This window comes from Vanellus vanellus (genome assembly GCF_965231255.1).
Source record: "Vanellus vanellus genome assembly, chromosome: 13".
Lineage (NCBI taxonomy): Eukaryota > Metazoa > Chordata > Aves > Charadriiformes > Charadriidae > Vanellus > Vanellus vanellus.
Genome location: NC_138918.1, coordinates 7,193,877 through 7,213,377, shown reverse-complemented (window position 1 = coordinate 7,213,377; position 19,501 = coordinate 7,193,877). Strand labels below are relative to the sequence as shown.

Genomic DNA, 19,501 nt, shown 5'->3' with positions numbered 1-19,501 from the left:
CAGAATAAGACATGGTCAGTTTAATGCAAACTTAACAATTTTGAAATATTACAAATTCCATTCTCTTATTTTTGGCCCTGGGCACTTCAGCAGTCCAAAGCCTATTACATAGCCAAAGATGGAGGCAGAGTAAATGACTCTCAGCAGAGAAACTACTGCCTTTTAGTACAGCGTCACTAAACAATACATGAACCAGTAAGATGGCTTGATGTATGTGGAAAAAATGTTCGCTCATCTCTTCATTTTGCAAATTACTTTTTTTCTCCTCTAAATATGACTGGCTCATCTGTCTTTATTACTAAAAGCATAGGCAACTGACTAGTTATACACACAAGACTGATTGTGTGATGGAACTACATGTCTAGTTTCGGCGGTCAGCTGAGCTGCTGTAGTGTTTGTGATCTTCATAGTAGCATCCTGGCATACTTCTTCCGTACAGAAGCACTCACAGCACTTGTTACATATAATAGTATAAAGGTGTGACTGCAGACTGTGCAGTCATGCTCACCTATGCTTAAATAAGCAAGATGAATTCCAGTGTAGTTAGAGGTATGAAACTCAGTATCTAGGGTAAAGATTCACATCACTTGTCTATAGTGATTTTTGTGTTGCTTGCAGGCAGGTTATTAGTATCTGAGAATGCTACTTCAAAATTAACTAACTCACACAATCATGCCTTTTGCTTCACTGTCGAAACAAGAGAACCACATAAAACACTCTCACTGAATGAGAAACATAGTCTGTAGTCGGATCATTTTTAGAGCTATGAATGAATATTGTGTAGATATGGAACTTGCATGTATTGTTAAATGAACTTTCTTTTACTTAAATTGTGAACATTTAAGAACTAAAGCACAAGGATTTTAATCTTGTTCATGAAGCAAATAACTTCTACTTTTTTAAAAGTAAAAACTTTAGGCATCAGGTGTACAGATGTTTACAGTGTATCTGATAATATAAATGCCAGTAACTGCAGGGAACGCTAAACCTTTCTGTATTACAGGCAACTGTTAAAATGGAAGATGGAAAAATAGTAGCTGAATTTCCCAACTATCGTCATACCGCAGAGATTTGTGGAGGAAAACTAGTAGAGGTGAGTTCTCAAATATCCAGCTGCCATGTCTTTGCATTCACTGTGCCTATGCCTCAAGAATAGAAAATAATATATATAAAACTTTTAACCTACTACTTACATGTTTCTATAGAGTTATTAACTTTGTTTCATTCTTAGAAAACTATTTAGCTACAACTCCTCACAGAATTTCTGGAGAACCCTATTTCTTTAGTCTTACCAAAGGGAAAAAAACCAAACCAGAACATGAAAGAGGTTGGATTTCAAGCAGTATCCTATTTTATCAACAAAATGCCAACATGGCTTTGGAAGATTCCTGAAACTACAATACTTAGAGTAAAACTTGTAAAACAGATCACATTTTCAAACATCAAGATTTCTGATTCTTAAAAATTTTCCTGAACTGACTCATCTCTGTGCCAGTTACGTATGTCTGAGTTCATCTTCAACAGAGACTAAGCAGAAGTAAGTTACTCTGTGAATCAAGAAAGGACACTCATCCTCCCTGAAAGTAACAGTGTCAATCATTTATTGCTTTTTGGAGAACAGTTATCATCTCACTTGTCTAAAATCTTGCTAACTTGGAGTTGGTGAAGCCATGTCTAACACAGCATACATTTAAGTTATCCCTAAACCCCTGTTTAGAAGGTTTTGTGGAAGAGTATTTTTGCACAGTGTATTTCAGACTTGACAAAGATATTCAGCTTATTTTCTAGATATGTCTTCTACAAAAGTGTAAATGTTGCTTCAGTAAAGGACAGGTTTTGTGAGCCAGTCAGTAGATTTTTTCATGTGTGATACTGAAGCTCTAATTACACTGTTCAACCAAATTTTTGGTTTGTTCTTTGTTTCAGATTTCTACTTCTTCTGGTGTAGTCTACAAAAGGACCAGCAAAAGGATTGCATAAGGCAGTAAAGCCTGTCTCTCCCAGTGCACTGAAAAACAAACAGTACAAATAAATAAAATAGTGCTGATTGTCTTTTCCTCTCTTTCTTTGTATTAAAGACACGAAGAATTGTTTCTCAGAGTAATGTTATCCTCACCATTAATGCTTACCCCATTCCTAAAGATCTGACAAATACTCAGAAAATCAGAACACAAAAATCAGAGCATGCAACAAAGCATTCAGTGATGCTGTCAAGTCTGAGTATTTCAGGATGTGATACATACTTGGCATATTCAAATGTTGTCTATCACCTACTTAATAGAAGAAGCTGTATTCAGCTTCTGTCTGAAGACTAGGCCAATACTCTGCCCAAAGCATACATCAAAATGCAAGACCTGATAAAAGGCTTTTGCCCTGTTGCTGGTTGGAGGGCAGGAATTCAGCAGCTTAAAAACAAGAGAAAGTCAGTTTATCACTCATTAAAAGATATGCTTTCAGACTGCTATCATGGTTTTCTCATTCTCATCAGTATCTGCTCTTGACCCAAATTCTTAGAAGACGTTTAAGGTTTTACAGACAGACTTCTGCAGGAAAATGTGGAGTCTTATTTTCGCAATGCAACCCTGTTATTTACACAGAGTGCATGTGAAAACCTGTTTTCTTGAATACAGTAGGAATTAAATAGAACGCAGTTTTTGGATTCACTGTTCCAAATCACTTCTGGCCAATACCTGGTCCACAAACTTTTCAGACTCCTTTTTCCTGTCGTCTTGCCTTCTGGATCCCAACTAGCTGCTTGCCCTCACAAGCTAATCAGTAACTAACCAGTGCATGTTGTGTGTACACAAAAGTTCATTTTCTGATGGGCCTATGTATATCACCTATAATCCCACTCATTTCAAGTATCTTGCATTAAAAAAATACTTTGAATTCATTTTTATATTTTTCCTCGATAGAAATTACTAAGTTTTCCGGCTGCAACAAGGCTTCATCCAGACTCTATCAGTTTACCCAAAACAGGCTGCACATGTCCTGGTTTCAGCTGGGAAAGAGTTAATTTTTCTTTCTAGTGATTGGTGTGAAAGGAGTGTCAGTAATACCTATTGTTTCTAGTTGTTGCTAAGTGATGTTTACACTATTCAAGGACTTTTTTTTCAACTTCCCATAGAAGCATAGACAGAATGATAGAATGGCCAATGAAATATGCCATACCGTGGACAACATGTTCAGTATATAAAGGGGAGCTAGCTGGGGTGGTGCAAATCCACGATCACTGCTCCAGACAGTGCCAATTCACAGACCTGTGTCATTATTATTATTCCTATTTTGTTACTGTTTCTATTAAACTGTCTTTATCTCAGCCCCTGGGTTGTTTTTATTCCCTCCCTTTCCCCTTTTTGTTTTCTTTCCTCTTCCACCCTACCACCCTTGGTGGGGGTAGTTTGCGAGCGAGCCACTGCATGGTTCTAGTCGCTGGCTGGAGTAAAATCACAACATGTCTTATGACCAGGTCGTGGTCAATAGGTTACTTACTCTGTTTCCAAGGCAAAGCATAATGCTGAAGCCTAATTAAACACAAGTCAAATCTGAAACCTGTTCAATCTTGAGACATTCTTTCAGTAGTTGCAACAAAGAGATCTACTGATTTAATAGAATTTTGTTGAAATTCAACCTCTTCAGTTATATGAGATCATACTGAGAAGTAAGAAGGGATCTCTCCAGGCTTACTCCTCATTTGAGTTCAAGGCAGCTAGTACATTCCTCTGCAAATAATAACGTGACATCTTAGAACATCTGGATTTAGAATGTGCCCATCATATTCAACACTTCACTAGCTACACAAAATGACCTGTAGAGTTAGGCACAGGTAGGCACCGGGCAAGTGTTATATGAAACTAAAGCTCATACTAGAATTCAGGGATGGTGGTCTTTTGTCCGAACCATTCACACGCACAAGAACCTGCTCTGAAGGAGGCGATGCTGATACCTGATAATTCCCTGCTTTGAAAACAAAATGGAACCAGCCACCACTAATTCCAGTTCTAGAGGCAACTACATTTAGTGTTGTGCAACTGGCATGTTTTGTTTTCACATTCTGCATGTAATCAAGTAACCCCCCATTATACAGACAACAATGGTTTGAGAGAAGGGTGGGATTTTTGTCTAGGCTCTCTGAAGGTGCTTTCATATGGGAAAAGAGCAAAATAGCACTAAGCTAAATTTTATTAAGCAACACCTGTACCCTTTACTGATGAGTTGATTATACTGATCAAAGAGCATTATATCAACTTTAAATTGTTCACTACAATGTGTAAAACTTGCTAAAACTAAAGGATCAAACAGTGGCTTTGACAACTTCACAAACACCGAGTTGTGGCTTTCTCACAAATAGGGAGATAGTAGTACTTTCCTCCTTTCCTGATTAAAAAAGCAGCAAGCTGCAGCTGTAAGATTTTTTAAAATAAGTTCATTTTACCTTTGATGCCTGATCAATATTAGCAGACTTTTTTTTTTGCACTTGTATTCCTGCTGCAGCTCTTGTCAGGACTCACTAATACAGTACAATTTTAATGTCCGTTTTCTCACTTGTTTGGTTACATCTGCCACATCCTCCCATGTAAGGAGGTAACTCCTGCCATACCCAATTTCGTATTCCTAGCCACATTTCGCTGCATTTGCTTCTGCAGCAGCCTTTCTGCCAGGGAAGTACAAGTTAATCAGCATGTAGAAATTCTGATATATGGCTATCTTGCAACAGACAGCATCAAACAGCACAAGCACAGGCTGGGAATTTTTGCATCCTTTTGTTTAAAAATTAATTCAGCTTTGCATGCACCTCTGCGGCTCCCTCCAGAAGTAATTGTGGCAAAAAGTCTTCAGAAAAGCATCTTTAGGTTAGCTGAACTCTTCCTGAAGAGGTACGTTTTCACAAAAGAAAAAAAAAAACTTCAGTCACATGTAAAAGTATTTACTTCAAAATTAAATGTGTGGAATTGCCACCAACATTTAAAGCACTCTGGAGAGAACTGTCAATTGGATCAGTATTGGGCCAACTCAAATTGTTATATATCTTCTCCCTTTCAGAGTCTGCTGTAGGACTTAATCTGCGTCTCAACTCCACCCATGATACAATGGCACAAACAGAACCTAAAAGTCAATGGACAGACAATTCCTGCTTAGAAGATGCAGTCACTAGAAGAAAGACTGAATGTACAACTGCATTCTCCTATGCAGCCTTTCACTCTCCACTGTTAAGAAGGTACCCCCAAGACACAGTGGCCAGGTAAACTGGAACAATCTTCTTATTTTATGTCCCTACCTTGTCAGTGTAAATTTTCTGCCTGTTTCTTCAGCCATCTCCTCATCCCACTTTGTACTTCCTTAGATACATACCAACATTTTATTGGAATAGGACCTTATTTCTTGTGCAGTGACCAAATTCCCAATCTGCCTAATCCATCACAATTTATTATTTGGGAAGGCCTTTCCATCACTTCTGTCCTACAGCTCTTCTATATGCTTTTCTTTTCTAGCTCTTAAAAGCAAAAAAAAAGGGTACTTCAGCTGTGTGCTTGTTTATTGGAAACTTTCACTGGGAACTTCACAAGTATTTTCACAATTAAGCATGATGGCGGTCTAAAGTATAATACTGCACATGACACAAATGGGTGATAAAAAAAAAGAAAAACCACACAACATACTGCCACATATATGTTGTTCTTTACATCTGTCGATTAACATAATAAAAATACACTAAAGCCTTCTGAAAATAAAGTTTTATAAATACAAAGCCAACAGAATAAAAGATGAACTAAGTTCTCTAAAATTCTAGACTAATTTCTGAAGAGTACTGCCTCTTCATTTACAGCTTGCTTTTTTAAAAAAAAAAAAAAAAAAACAAGATTCATGTAGCCTGCTGAATGGAAGAAATTATTAACTTGATACTAAATGTTGCATTCTCAGAAGACAGTCACACAAACACGCATTAGCATGCAGTTTTTCCCCTCCACCCTAAAACACCCTTAAAAATAATTCTTTAAAAATATTCTGTAAAACAGCACTGTGACACATGACTTGAAACAATTGCCCCAAGTCAGTAAAAGCATATTGCACATTACCTGTATTGCTGTCCTGAGAACCTTCAGAAAAAAGACAAACCAAGAGTACTGCTTTCAAACAAATTTACAATAGTAGTTGCATATATCAAAAACTAAAGTTTCACATTTGCAGAAGTGCATTTCTTGTAAGTATCTACATTAACACAGAAAAAGCCTAGACAGTTTTTTGAACAATCACCCCTGGTTTCAGCTGAGAAAGAAACCTTTGGATATGCGACAGTAGGTTTGCGTCTCATTGCAAAGAAGCAACACAATCTTCAATTTATCAGCTACATTTTCCAAAGAATGCTAAGATGCTATTTAAAAAACTAAGTCAGCACTGTCTAGCACTGCAGTCAAACTCGAATTTCACAGTAAAGTTAACCAGTTCCCTGTCTGTGTCCGCATTAACAACAGTTCCCCTGTCCTGAGCCTGAACTACTGCCACAAGTCACTGAGCCCAAAAGATGAAATAACTGAAGGCAGCAAACCTTTCAAGAGTTTTTTCAAGAGGATTTCTTCAAGTAACATTAAATCCCTGATAAAGCTCATGAACAATTTTACTAACAATAATCTCCAGTCTCAAAAGCAGCAGCATGTTAAAGATCTAAGAGATGATTTAAGGTTTTTGGTTTTGTTTCTAAAATACTTGAAGGCAGAGTGATGTTCCGTTCAGCAGCACCACGTTTAGATGCCAAGAGAATTTTAAGTCAAAAATTACTTGATAGTCTTCTGGCCCGTTTTTCTTTTTTTCTTTTTATCCTAAAGTTTTACTGCTGAACTATCACTCCTGCTCAAAGAAAACAGGAAGCATTCTATGCAAAGATTTTTGCATAAACAAAGTTCACATTTAACTGATAACAATTTCAATACATTTTCATAGAAGCTTCCAGTAGTATAAGCTGCCACTGTTCAAGCAATGCATCACTGAGGGAGGAAAGCACTCCGTGTTTTCCAACAACATCCTCTAGGTACATTGCTACTTGGCCAGAAATTCAACAAACACCATCCCGGAATAACTCTTCAACACAAGCTTTAAGCCAACTCTGAGTCACTAACTGAAGACTAGAAGAAAGTAATCTCCCCAGGGTTTCTACACAGATGCCTCTCAAAGTGACATGGAGTGAGGTATATGAATGAATTTCTATTTCTCTCTCTTATTAAGAGCCAAAGGTACAACCCTTGGCAGAAAGGCACCCAGGTTCCAATGATCAGTGGATCCAGATCAACATCCTCTGAAGGAGCGAGCCATAAGGATTCTGTTCCTTCATGATTTTCATTCAGATACACATCTTGTATCACACACAGGGTCTCCTCTTCAGCTTCCATTCATATCACCTTTTCTCCCATGAATATTTATTCATCAAAACACCCAGCTGCATATGAGTGATGACCACTGAAGTAACTACTGCCATAAGCCGCGGAAATGCAGTGTCTGGCCTCTGTTCCCAGCGCCACCTGCACAGCGATGGGCACTTGGATGGGCAGAGCCTGGGCAGATGGCCGAAGGCTGGCCTGAAGAGCTGCGCAGGAGTGCCGTGAGCTGTCAACACTGCCAGCAAGCGGACTGCTGGTCCTGGGGGCCTGCAAGGAGTTGCGATAAGCAGAGCACAAATCTTGCACTGGTGACTGGAACTGGGAAAGCGTAGCTGAATGCTGGGCTGATAACTAGATGACTGGGTGATAACTAGATTGCTGGAAGAGAACTTGAGTAGTGGCTTGATGGCTCAGGTTTCCCACCGCTTCCTGTTCTGGATGTTGAATTCCTACTTGTTTTTTTTTATGTTACTGGCTTCTTTGATGTCATTCTCATAATATCTGAAACAAATTGTAAGTAAGATTTATCAAAGAGAAGTTCACAGACCTTGCACATATCCCAAAGTTTTCACCTGTCAGGATACATCACCAGATTCTTGGCCTTAGCTGTATATGATAATCCTCAGTTGCTTTCACAATTAATGCTAATTATCCTGCCACAATCTTCACACACTAACAACAGGTTTATGGATAATTTTGCATTACAAGTATTTTTTTTACTCATGGACTGGTTATCTTGGAACCTTAAGTCCACAACACAAAGACATTTTAAAATAGTCTCTGTAAGTATTTGTAGAGTATTAAAGTGCATAGCTGTAAGAGAACAAGGCAAATTCCTGTTAGATATCAGGAAGAAATATTTTCACACTTTTGATTATCATGAGAATGTTGAAGCACTGGAACAAGTTGCCCAGAGAGGTTAGGAAGCCTCCATCCTTGGAGACAGTCAAACCTTGCCTAGATAACACCCCAAGCAGTCTGATTTAACGTCAGTTGGCCCTGCTTTAAGTAGGGATTCAGAAGGTCCACCATCACTCCCAATCTAAAGCATTCTATTAAACTTTTTTTTGTTTTCTGTTAAGACTGTATGTGCTTGCATACCAGACCAGCATTGATGCATCACAGTCATGTCCTTTACTGGAGAAAAAATAAGAAACCAGTACGAGAAAACAATGAACACTAAATTGTACACTCCATTCTGCATTGCAAATATTGTTAAAATACAGTATTTAGTAAAGTGACCTGATTCTTTTCCCTCTTATTCCTTTCCTCAAACTGAAGATGGAGATTACCAATGTAATATTGTACTGCCTTAATTCTAGCTAAACAATTACTAAAGAAAAAAAAAAAAAAAGGAGTATTAACATCTTCCTAAGAGCACAAACAGGTTACTTTCTTTCTGATCTTACATAAGCATCATTTCAATGCATTGGGCAAGATGTTCCCAGGAATAACATGTTAGCAATTCAAGCTGTGTTGTCCAGGCAGGAAAATTCTGCATACAGATACGCGAGGCACACACACAAGCTGCAGCAATCAGAGATGGATGAAAATAGAGGAAAGCGTGATCTACAAAAGAAAAAAACAAAAGGAAGAGTTATACTCTTATTAATCACTGCAGTGAGCCTATTATGTGTATACATGGCAAAACAGGACAAAATTAAATGCACACTTTGTTCCACACATCTCTGAGTATTAACTCACAACCAGAAAAAGTCTCTCAAAACTGGATGAAGCTTTCCTGAAGATCTCTGTACTACTTGTTCATGACTACTATCGGGCCTTCACTATAGTTTCTTTTATTTCAGAAAAAGCCACAAAATATACTATACTGAAATTTGTAGACTGGTCTTAACCGAAACAGCTAGGTATTAGTGTTGAACCTGGCTTATTTATGAGGATGCTGCAGGTCACTGCCTCTCACATTTGCAGATATTGGTGCAAACCAAACCATTCAAAGCCCTGTCATTCTAAATGTGTCATGTCTTGCAACACAGGACCCTCTAAAAATCATTTTAAACGATTCATACGTGGAACTGCATGTCTGCAACTTGTGGCAAATAAAGAATTAGACTCCATTTTTGACAGCCTTACCAATTAGTGTTCTAAGCTGAAGAAAAAAAAATTTATCTCATCTAGAGATTTCTGAAAAGAGACAAGAGGCTTATGCACAAGGAAGGGACACCATCTGAAATAACCGCAAAGAGAAACCCTTCTGCACAGGTAGTTTTGTGCAATCCATATTATGACAAGTTTTAAAGCCCTTCTCTCTTTCAGATTTTTGCCTTTTGCCAAATGTAAGATCATTTTAGCATAAAACTAAGCCTCTTACCTTGCACTGAGAAATCAAGTTCATATATTTCTCCAGGCAGTCTCTAATTTTGCTCAGTGAGATGATCGGCCAGCCATTGTGAAGATCATTCTCGTCAATGGACACATAGAGGTAGTAGTCAATGTAGTGTGCTGGTGTTGGTAGACAGAGGTTCCAGCTGAAGTTTTCCAAAAGCAGCATTTCCATTCTAAGTAGATCTTTCTTGTTTAATACCACATTCACATTGCACATGTATGCCAGGTTATTTAAGTGCTCCAACTTTGGAACTTTATCTTCTTTTTCTTCAAATTTACCTGCCAGAAGAGATGGTTTTCAGATAAGATTTTCTGTTAGGATTGAGTATCCAAAAGCCAACAAAGAACACACCCAAACCCAGAAAATCTAATGATAAAAGGTGCTTTTTAAAGAAGGATGGGAAAGTACAGTGACACAAGTAGGAAAGAAGCCAGCAGACTGGTCAACATATTCCTACGTGCTTTTTATGGGTTGGTTTGTTTTTAATTGCTTATATAGTATTGATGCCAAAACCAAGATTATAAACTCATTAGGATTACATGTAGTTTTTCTGACAATAACCAGAAACGGTTTGCTGAAGGTCATTCAGTCAAGTGTGAAGAAAGCAAGCAGTATGGCGAAAATATGGCAAAGGAAGATCTAATATTGAGGGGAAAAAAAGCCTCCTTTGGGTATGCAAGCTAAATGCACATGCTACAAAAAGGAAGACATTAAAAACCCACAGGCAACACCGCCTTTGCCCTTGCTGCTTCAGAATTTGTCTTTGTTCCTTCTTGTCTTGGGGGGCCTCATTAGCTAGGGTCACTGAAAGGCTAGGGAGAAGTACACTGTAACCAAGTGATTAACATAACTAATTTCTACAGGGTTAGGCGAGCGCATACATTTTCAGAGTCAAGATAGCTAAATTGTATTTACCAGCCTACTGAAACAGCAGTAGTCTCCAGAATGACTCAATTTTCACTAGTAGCTACAAAGTGCTGTCATTTTGTACAGAAAACCAGGATCTCACTCTTTTCACCCTTCTTTCATAAAAAGCATCCAGTATCAGATTTGATTCCCAGGATTAGATCTATCACTAATGAAACAACAGGGTAACTGCTGCAAACTTAAAGCAATTAAATCTTCTTAAATTCACACTGTTGGTTTACCAAGCCAAAAATGACCTCTCTACCAGCCACTCCTTGTTCAAGAGCTAGCAACAAACAATCACCAGTAAGAATTTTCTAGTACAGCTTAAAGAACATCCCTGCTGCAAAATCCCAACCCATAGCTACTTAAAAGTACTCCATAGTTATTTTTCCTCTTTGTTCTTGAGGGCATATATTCCACAATTGATTATTGCTTCAGTTGTCCTCCCACTGCCTCTGCAAGAGTCCTCCTTTACCAACACGGACCAATTGACAAGATATTAGCATGTCATATGGCTTCAGAGTATTCTTGTCAAATCTAGAAACAATTGAGTATTGCACTAGAAAATTATTTTAAAATTAAGTAAGATCTTGCTATTCATTTAGGATAGCAATCCCATCTCAAGTGTCTCCAGTGTATTAAAAACCTGACAATTTTCAGTACTATTAGCAGCTTAAGTGTCTTTTTAACACGTTTAAAAATGGATTTTCCATCTTTGAGCCTGTTCAGGTATCATGGATATGAAATGCATCAAAAGTATAACATAGCAGCCACCCCACCAAAAAAGAGTATAACAATGAAAAATAAAATTTATCCATTATATGAAGCAGAAAAGGAAAGGATTGTGGGCAAGCTGTCAGTGAAAAAGCCCTTTAAAATTCAGGAGTCTGTGTACACATTCATGAATCTCCTTGTCACCTGAATTTAGAACTTTTTAAGAAAAATGAAATTTGAGAGAAAAGTTAACCCTTTGTTTTTTCCCCACAAGGTGATGAGACAGCCTGATACAGAAATTTAAGGAGTATGCTAGCAGATGTAGGAGAAATCACTGCTTGCCCAGGAAACTAAGGACAAGATCTGTCATTCTGGCTTCTGTAAGTTCTAGTTCCTTCTGTCTTCCCACTCAACCTTGATAATTTCAAAAGGTCAGACTATAATCTGGAGAGCAGACTACCAGCACAGCAGTTTTGGGAAGGTATCATACCAGCCCAGGGCAAAGCTATTTGACTTGATCAAGGTCATTTTTCTTTTAAAGTTAAAAATAATTGAAAACAGCTAGATTTAGTGATTTAGATTACTAGTTAGCTATTATTTTCCCCCTTCTGCTTTTCACCACACTAGTTCCTAGCTTTAATGTTAGATAACAGCAGGCACTGCAGCAGATTGGAGACACTGAGTATAAATGTAGCTACATAAACTGAAGAAAGGCTCCAAAACTGAGTTGGGAATGGGGGGAGAGAAATCAACTCAGAAGTTTTGCTTCAAATAAACTGTAAAATTTGAGCGTGAGCTACTTTCCAAAGCAACATACAAGCAACTTAGATCAAGTTGCTTTCCCAATTTTGCCTTGACCTAAACACTTTGCTTCCAAGTTTACCAAGTACTTCCCACATATTTTAAATTGCAATCTGGAGAACACAGCAAAAGTTAGTTCATGCCATCAGACCAAAGACAGCAGAGGCAAGCTAGGAAAGAACAAGTTTAAGATGTTTTTAAAATACAATGTGTGTCCTTCAGTTCCCCAATTTCCCTAATTTAAAGATATCAGAATATACTATTCCTATTTTTGTTCCTTCAGTTACACCAGAAACTGAGTTTCTGTGCACAGCATATTTGTGCTGAGAGAATCAGTCCCCCCAACACAGTGGCTGCAAGAATATTACAGGCTCAGACAAGACAGTTGTAAGTCTAGCACTGACCTAACGAATAACATTGACTGGTTTAATCAACATCACACTTCGGGGAGAAAAACAAAGCTGTTTGAACTACATTATCACCTTGAGTCTGTAGTTTGAAGTTCATGAGAATTGTGTATGAGTCATTTGCATGCTTTTGAAATGCCACTGTAGACATCTCAAAAGTCTGCTGTTGTGTTCTGAGCTCCAGTTACTGATAAAACCATTTAGTTGTCGCTGTTGGCCTCAAAAATAGTTTTGTTTTGAGGTAACAGAATTGTAAGCCTTTAAAGCAATGCTTAAGTAGTATATGGATGCTGCAAATCTTTATACAAGGCAGCCTACTGAGGTCACTAAGATTAATAAACTAAGATGAACATGTAATGTAGGTTTACATTTGTGAGCAACTTTTTTTGCAAAATCTAAATATATGGGGGCGGGGCAGCATGGGACATTTTTAAGAGTGTGTAGTATTACTGTAATTAACGATGCGAAGATTTTCCAAATTACTTTAGGTCATGTTCTGTCCCACTATGAGTCCTACAATCAGGTGGTCCTACAGAAAAAAAAAAAAAAAAACACGTGAGTGCTTTTTATGTTAGACATTCACACTTTTGTTTTGATGAATGAAAGCCAGAGAAAGTCCTGTTGTCGAGGGGAACAGGCTTAAGTTATGAAGAGTACCTTTCATGAGTACATTTGTCATATTATCAAAACAGCCTATCAATTCATGCAAGCTTTTCACTAGGAATAGCTGAGGGTCTCAGAGGAACATCACTGCTATCAAACATACCCTGAAGAACTGATTCATCCCCTGCAGGAGGCAAGAGTCACTACGTACACCCAGCTACGCAGCCTGCAGTTCAGACTCATTACTGGCGGTTTGGTAGATGGTCTTCCTGGGGTTTTGCATGGGTAGCAACACAAAAGCAGGACATGCAAGTAATTTGTTTTATTACATTTTCAGAGTCCTCGAGAAGACCAAGGAACAAAAAGGACTGCCAATTTAGAGTCATTAAAGCGTAAGTAATTTTTGTCCCATAAACAATTAAAAGCAATCCAAAAGGATAAACCAGCCAAGCCCATCTAGGCCAGCATAAAGAAAAGACCTATGGCTGCTCACACAGCTGAAGGGCTACTTTTCTTTATTCCTACATTGTTCCAAAAGGTGGTACAATAAACTTCTGAGACTCTCTCCCATGCCACCTCCAGATACAAACACAGCTTTTAACTTTCCTCTAAGCAAGGCAAGAAAGAGACAGGCTATTTTAGAGATAGCCTACTTAATTTCTTTTTCTGCAGTGTCTTACAAAGTGAGCAGTCAGGGATTTTTCATCTGTCTGTACAGTACCTAGCACACATGCAAACCAGCTAGCTCCAGGCACCTGAGTTTTCAATGCCTTACTATAGTAAAGTTTAATTACTAAAGAAAATATTCTGTACATGTTTCAGCAACACATAAATAAATAAAAAAAAATAAGACTACAGACTAAGTTTTGCACTAATATATATTCTGGACTGACACCCATTGTTATCTTTTATTGAAAATAAGCAGCTCATCTGTCTTTGTCAGAACAGTTACCTGCTTCTGAAAGTGGGACAATAAATAGAGAACAGATCACCAAGCGTACTCCAGTAGAAAAACTGCCTGATGTCTGACAACAGCTCCATGCAGACAAAGGGAAATTAGCTGATAGAGGATTACCCGTGCCCTAAACTCAGCCCATTTAGCACAGACATCTTTTCTTGCTCTAATTTCTTTTACTGTCCCGAGTTAATTCAGTTGCTGAGAATCCACTGGCAGATTAAGGAGCTGGGCAAAATAAAGCCAGGGAAACCACAAAAAGTACCCAAGTACTCCGTGAAGTAATGCAGCACTGGATGTGCTGAACAGTCAGCTAGCTTTGCTTAAAGCAATCCTCAAATTTAAAAACTGTTGTCATGTCCCAATAGCAGCAGAACCCTCCTGAGGAAAAGGGGCCATAAGAAATAGAATTGCTGAAACATTCAATGCCATTGAACAGCTGAGAGAGATGTTGCTTTTCTCAGGTACTGAAGCACCTGCTACTGAAGAGGCTTAGCTCTTCAGGGACGAAAGGAACAGCTTTTAAGACCCTGCTAGGATTTTACAGCAATGAGCAAAAGCTGCACTGCTTTAACTATACTGATACACCGTAACCATACGGCCTCTGTATACCCCAGTTACGAAACTCACAGAAGCAGCAGTTGCAGCGATTTAAGACTTACTGCCCAGGTGCTTGCTCTCTCCCCAGAGTTCACTGCTCCTGCGGCTGGACCATCTGAATGCATTGTGTCAGAGCATCTCATCTGCTTTGGGGCAGCTGGTTTGCCCAGCAAATTTGAGCAATTTGAGCCAAGTAACACTAAAGCAGATGGGATATCTTTACACAATCCCTTTTTCCAACAGAGCACTTAGGGCTAGAGCACCTTAAAATAACACAATCATTTTCTGTATTAAATTGCCCGATGAAGATGCAGTTCAGAATATTACAACCTGCTGCTGCTCAATAGTGCTCCTCTACAAGGAGCTGCCTTCTCAGCTGCCAGGTGAGGTGAACTGAAAGTTCCTCAATTCCCTACAGGCAAAATGTTAGTTACTGAATCAATACACTTACTGAAAGCATCAGCCAGCTGGTTTTGTCTGAAGAAAATCAGAGCTTACTCAAAGCATTGGGGTGCTTTGGGGGAAAAGGAAAGTAGTAACATTTTCAGGCTCTTATCCATTTACAAAATGAGCATCCATCCATAGCCTGGTGCAGAGACAGCAATCCTGGCTTCTGCGCAGGTGTACTGGTAACTACCCGGCTCCAGATCCAGCTGGCTGCCTGAAGATCACCAGTACCAGCTGCCCAGCATTACTTCTCACCAAGACAGCATCTCCCTGACCTAACAGTAGTCAACCTGAGCAATCACTAGTCTGCTTTAAGCAAGGGACAAATGGATTTGCTTCAGCAATTAAAACCACTGGACTTCATTAATGATCTTGCAGCAGCAGGAACCTCTGTATTACCACAGCTGGACCTCAAAAGGAGGTCCCGTCTTCTAATAACGTACCTGGCCAAAACATCCATGTGGACCAGGTCTTTCTGTATTATAAAAAACATGTTTAGTTTATGATTCTGATTTAGATCATAAAGTTTCCCTTAAAGCAAGTGAGAGAATATTGTAAATACATTCCTAAAGTAACTCTGACCCCAGCAACTTTTCCTTCCCTCCCCCAATAGCTTTCAGGTCACCTCTAGATTACTGTGAACAATTTTTACCATTCGTTTTCAGAACTTATTCAGAGGAAATAATAACTATTGATGACATTAGTAAGCTTCAAAGCTTTTATAGTTGTTCTCAACAGCTAAACTATCCGGCAGGAATTTCCAGAGGCCTCCAATTATCACACTGTACATACATTGCAAAGAAACATACATCTTCTGGCTAGTGAACAACTGGATGATTCAAGGGACACACACCTACATTCTTCTCAACTGCAGCAAGTCCAGGCTGAACATTACTTGGCTGCTAGTGCAATTTGTTTGAGGTTACCCAAAAAAAGAAAAAGAGATGGTCTGACAGCTGAAGGAGTACACCTCTAAGCAAGCATCAGCCTCCAGGCTACCCGAACCTGGTATTTCATTCAGTCTGATGTGTTTGAAATTAAGGGTACAGTTTCATAACAATTTACAAATCAGCCCTAGCCTCTCTCTCCTCTATTGCACCAGCCTGAAGCTTGTCTGACCCCTCAGAAAAATACCTCTCTGGTAAATAAAGAAAACACTTCCTCAGCTGGGATTATTTTCTGCCAATCTACTCGCCTGAAGAAGCTCACCAAAGGTTCAGGTCAGCAGAACTACAATATCTGAGTCACTCGCGCTGCCGTAAGACTGCACCTATAGCAACCACTTACATTCTACTTTGTTCCAATTTTAGTATTGGCCTTTTTTGCAAAAAGAACCAGTAACTGCTCCACATAATTCACCATCTTCTCTGGAGTCAGATAGACAGCAATACTTAAAATACACTGAGTGTATGGGTTTTTTTATTATTTTACCATTATCTCTGTAGATTAAGCTCTTCAGAACACAACCAGCAAGGAAGAGCAGTAGCAATCCCATGTCCTGAAGGGTAAACATAGCATCACCTTCTTTTCTCAATAGCTTCTGGCTCTCCATAGTGTTTTTTACCTTAACCAATATGACTACTTGCACTTTTCAACCATTAATTTTAGAGTATGCATAACTTTTTGTTATCCACAGTACTGCATTCTCTACATGGCTCCCATGCGGTGGGGTAATTTCTCTGTAACCTAGAAACAGAGTTCCTAAGTCTGCAGGGGTAGGTTGCAATTCCTTGACACCAGTCTCGCTTTCCTCCACTGGCACAGCACTGGCTGCAGAAATTTCAAGAAAGCACTAATGACAAATGTTCAAGGGCATTTACGAAATGGATGCTCGTACTGAAATTTTAGTATTGCACAGCAATGCCTAGCTATTTGGTAGGAACAAGCAATATGCATTCCAGCATCATCAACACATCCATTAAGTGCCTCGACAAGCAAATTTTCCTTTGGCCCCTGTATAAGAAACCTCTGATTTGCAAGGAACTGATTATGCCCAGTGATTACAACAGAGGTACAGGTTGTCCAAGGACAGATCTCCAGGAGAGGCTGCGTGTTACACAGATGTCATTCCCTACTACCAACTCTTCCTCAGAACTAACCTCTCCCAGTCTTGCGACTGCCTTACCACTCCATCACCCCCTGATCTTCATTGTCCCCTCCCACTGACCCAGCTTCAGCTGCCAAAACTTCCTCTGCACATTAATACCAGCATGTAGATGTGTAGTGCAAGCTATGCAGCTGAGCGGAGTTTATTAACAGACTGCTTTATGCCTTGACTTGGACTTCATTAGGCCTCACGCTAAGTGGGTGGAAGCTGTTAACACAGAGAAAACAGCACATTATATATAAGGAAAACAAGCATCTGCTCAGAAAAAAAAAAAAAAAGCCTTAATAGGCAGCAGTCAACTTACTTGCTAGAAGACTGGCAAATGAAATGATGTGCAGTTGCTTGACAGTGATATCATAGCGATCCATAAAGAGGTCCAATAAATAGATAGCGAGATGCCAGGCTGTAGGGCAGAGATTGCAGCGGTTGCTGAGGACAGGCAAGAGATCAATGAAGTAGCGGTGCATCCCAGTCTGTGGTGAGTGAGCCTTATACACAGGCAACTTCAGTTCCTATTGGGGGGAAAAAGAGGGAGGAAAGAGAGGTAACAGAAACAAACACCATTTCAGCATCTGGAATCCCAAACCAACACCCACCACCTGCTATGGTAAATGCTTAGCAGCTACAGCACTATGATTGACACAGAAATCAGGGCTGGATTACTGCGTGTTTTGACAGTCAGTTAACTTCTAACACTTCGGTCATCCACGCACTTTTCTCACAATCATTAAACACATGGTCAAACACTGTAACCCAGGAATAGCTTGCTGTTGCTTTCTACAGAACGCTGAACTTTTTGGCCATGAAAATTGTTCCCGAATGACTCAGTTTTAATTTTGTTTACCCAAATTGGACTGTTAAGTAAGGTTTTAACAGAGTTTCATAGGCAAGAAGGGCAAGATACATTTCTCTGATATTGCCCCTTCCTCGCTTGCCCAAGTTACTACAAAATGCATAGGTCTTTAGAATAAATAACATCTATCTAACATTAAAAAAGTTTCATGTGGTGCATGACTGCAGCAAGAAACAAAAGTAGACATTAATAAGAAAAAAACAGGAGAATAATTAGACTTTTCTAATTATAGCAAATTCCAGTATTTTTGTAGCAACCTATTTCAGCATTATAAAAGCTAATTATTGAACTGACAGACTGTATTTCACATGTAATGTACAAATTCTCGTTTTAAAGGCAGAATTATATAAATTTTTGGTCTACCTATGCTAGATCTTCACTTGCAAGGTTTTTTACACACAACTTTGTAGCCACTATGCAAAGAGTAAGTTAAGGCAAGGAGTGAAGGTCCTTGGCAATACCTGCAACGAGCTAATGCCACTTGAAAGCTGACACTTTCTCACTTTAGACATGGTCATATACTAAGGCAGTTATCGTGGCCAGACTTGAATTAAAATGGGCTGAATACATGGTGATAGGCCTAAATTAGAAATATACCATTTCAGCAAGGTGTATCTCTCAGAAATTCATCAAGGCAGTATGTTATTTTTGTATTACATATATTTGAACATAAACTAGTAGTAGTTCAGTGCTGCAAGATAGATGTATTTTATAGTGGAATACAAAGCAGTACATAGCAGTTAATTCTACTAAATAAATCAGGAGGGGTTCTTTTTGTTTTGGGTTTTTTGTTTTGTTTGGGTTTTGGGTTTTTGTTTTGTTTTGTTTTGTTTTTTAAAAGCGTTCAGCAGCAGTATCTGCAGTGGCTACCGCCTTTACAAAAGAGGCACCACCTTGCACAGCTGGCGCTGTGACAGCCCACGCTCCTTTCATCCCCTGGAAGGAGACATTCCTTTCATCCCCTGGAAGGAGACATTCCACATGAGGAGGTTCAGTTTATCAGGAAAAAATAGGTACACAATCAGGCTCAGAGGGGCGGACATAACTGGAAACCAGGGAGGCTCCAGAACAAGAAGCAGCTTACAAAGCCAGCAAGCCGAGCACTGTTATGGATGATTGCTTCCCAGGCCTTTTTTAAGAAAGTCAGTGAAAAAACACATTCCAGACTGAACAGACACACGCTGTGGACAGGCAAACAGCCCTTTGAAACCTGGGACAGCCTTTACTGGGGATTATAAAGAAATTGCCCACCAGTAACAATTTATAAAGCAGGGAGACAATGGAACCTGTTCCCACCCCCCCCCCCCCATTGTTTTATACCCAGAAAACACCCATAGATTTGATTTTTTGATTGCCTTATGTACAGAGATTTCAATCCATCAGTA

At 39.1% G+C, this 19,501-nt stretch overlaps 2 protein-coding genes across 5 annotated transcripts in view; one reads left to right on the top strand and one right to left on the bottom strand.

Moving 5' to 3' along the window:
* FABP6 (fatty acid binding protein 6) overlaps positions 1-2,004 on the top strand; it is a gene marked incomplete at its 5' end in the record, with an annotated part of 46,154 nt that extends 44,150 nt beyond the window's left edge. For all 4 annotated transcript variants that reach the window (XM_082489887.1, XM_082489885.1, XM_082489884.1 and 1 more), the window contains 2 exons: positions 1,004-1,093; positions 1,927-2,004. In XM_082489887.1, coding sequence (XP_082346013.1) covers positions 1,004-1,093; positions 1,927-1,980 — 144 coding nt within the window. In that variant the 3' untranslated portion in view covers positions 1,981-2,004. The remainder of the gene's footprint in view (positions 1-1,003; positions 1,094-1,926) is intronic.
* A 5,408-nt stretch (positions 2,005-7,412) lies between these two features.
* On the bottom strand, positions 7,413-18,628 carry CCNJL (cyclin J like; the record flags this gene model as incomplete). Its single annotated transcript, XM_082490174.1, is given in 8 exon segments — positions 7,413-7,724; positions 7,728-7,835; positions 7,838-7,874; positions 8,783-8,942; positions 9,706-9,724; positions 9,727-9,998; positions 17,568-17,775; positions 18,578-18,628. Coding segments are annotated over 8 exon segments (1,167 nt in total).
* Positions 18,629-19,501: the final 873 nt, after the last annotated feature.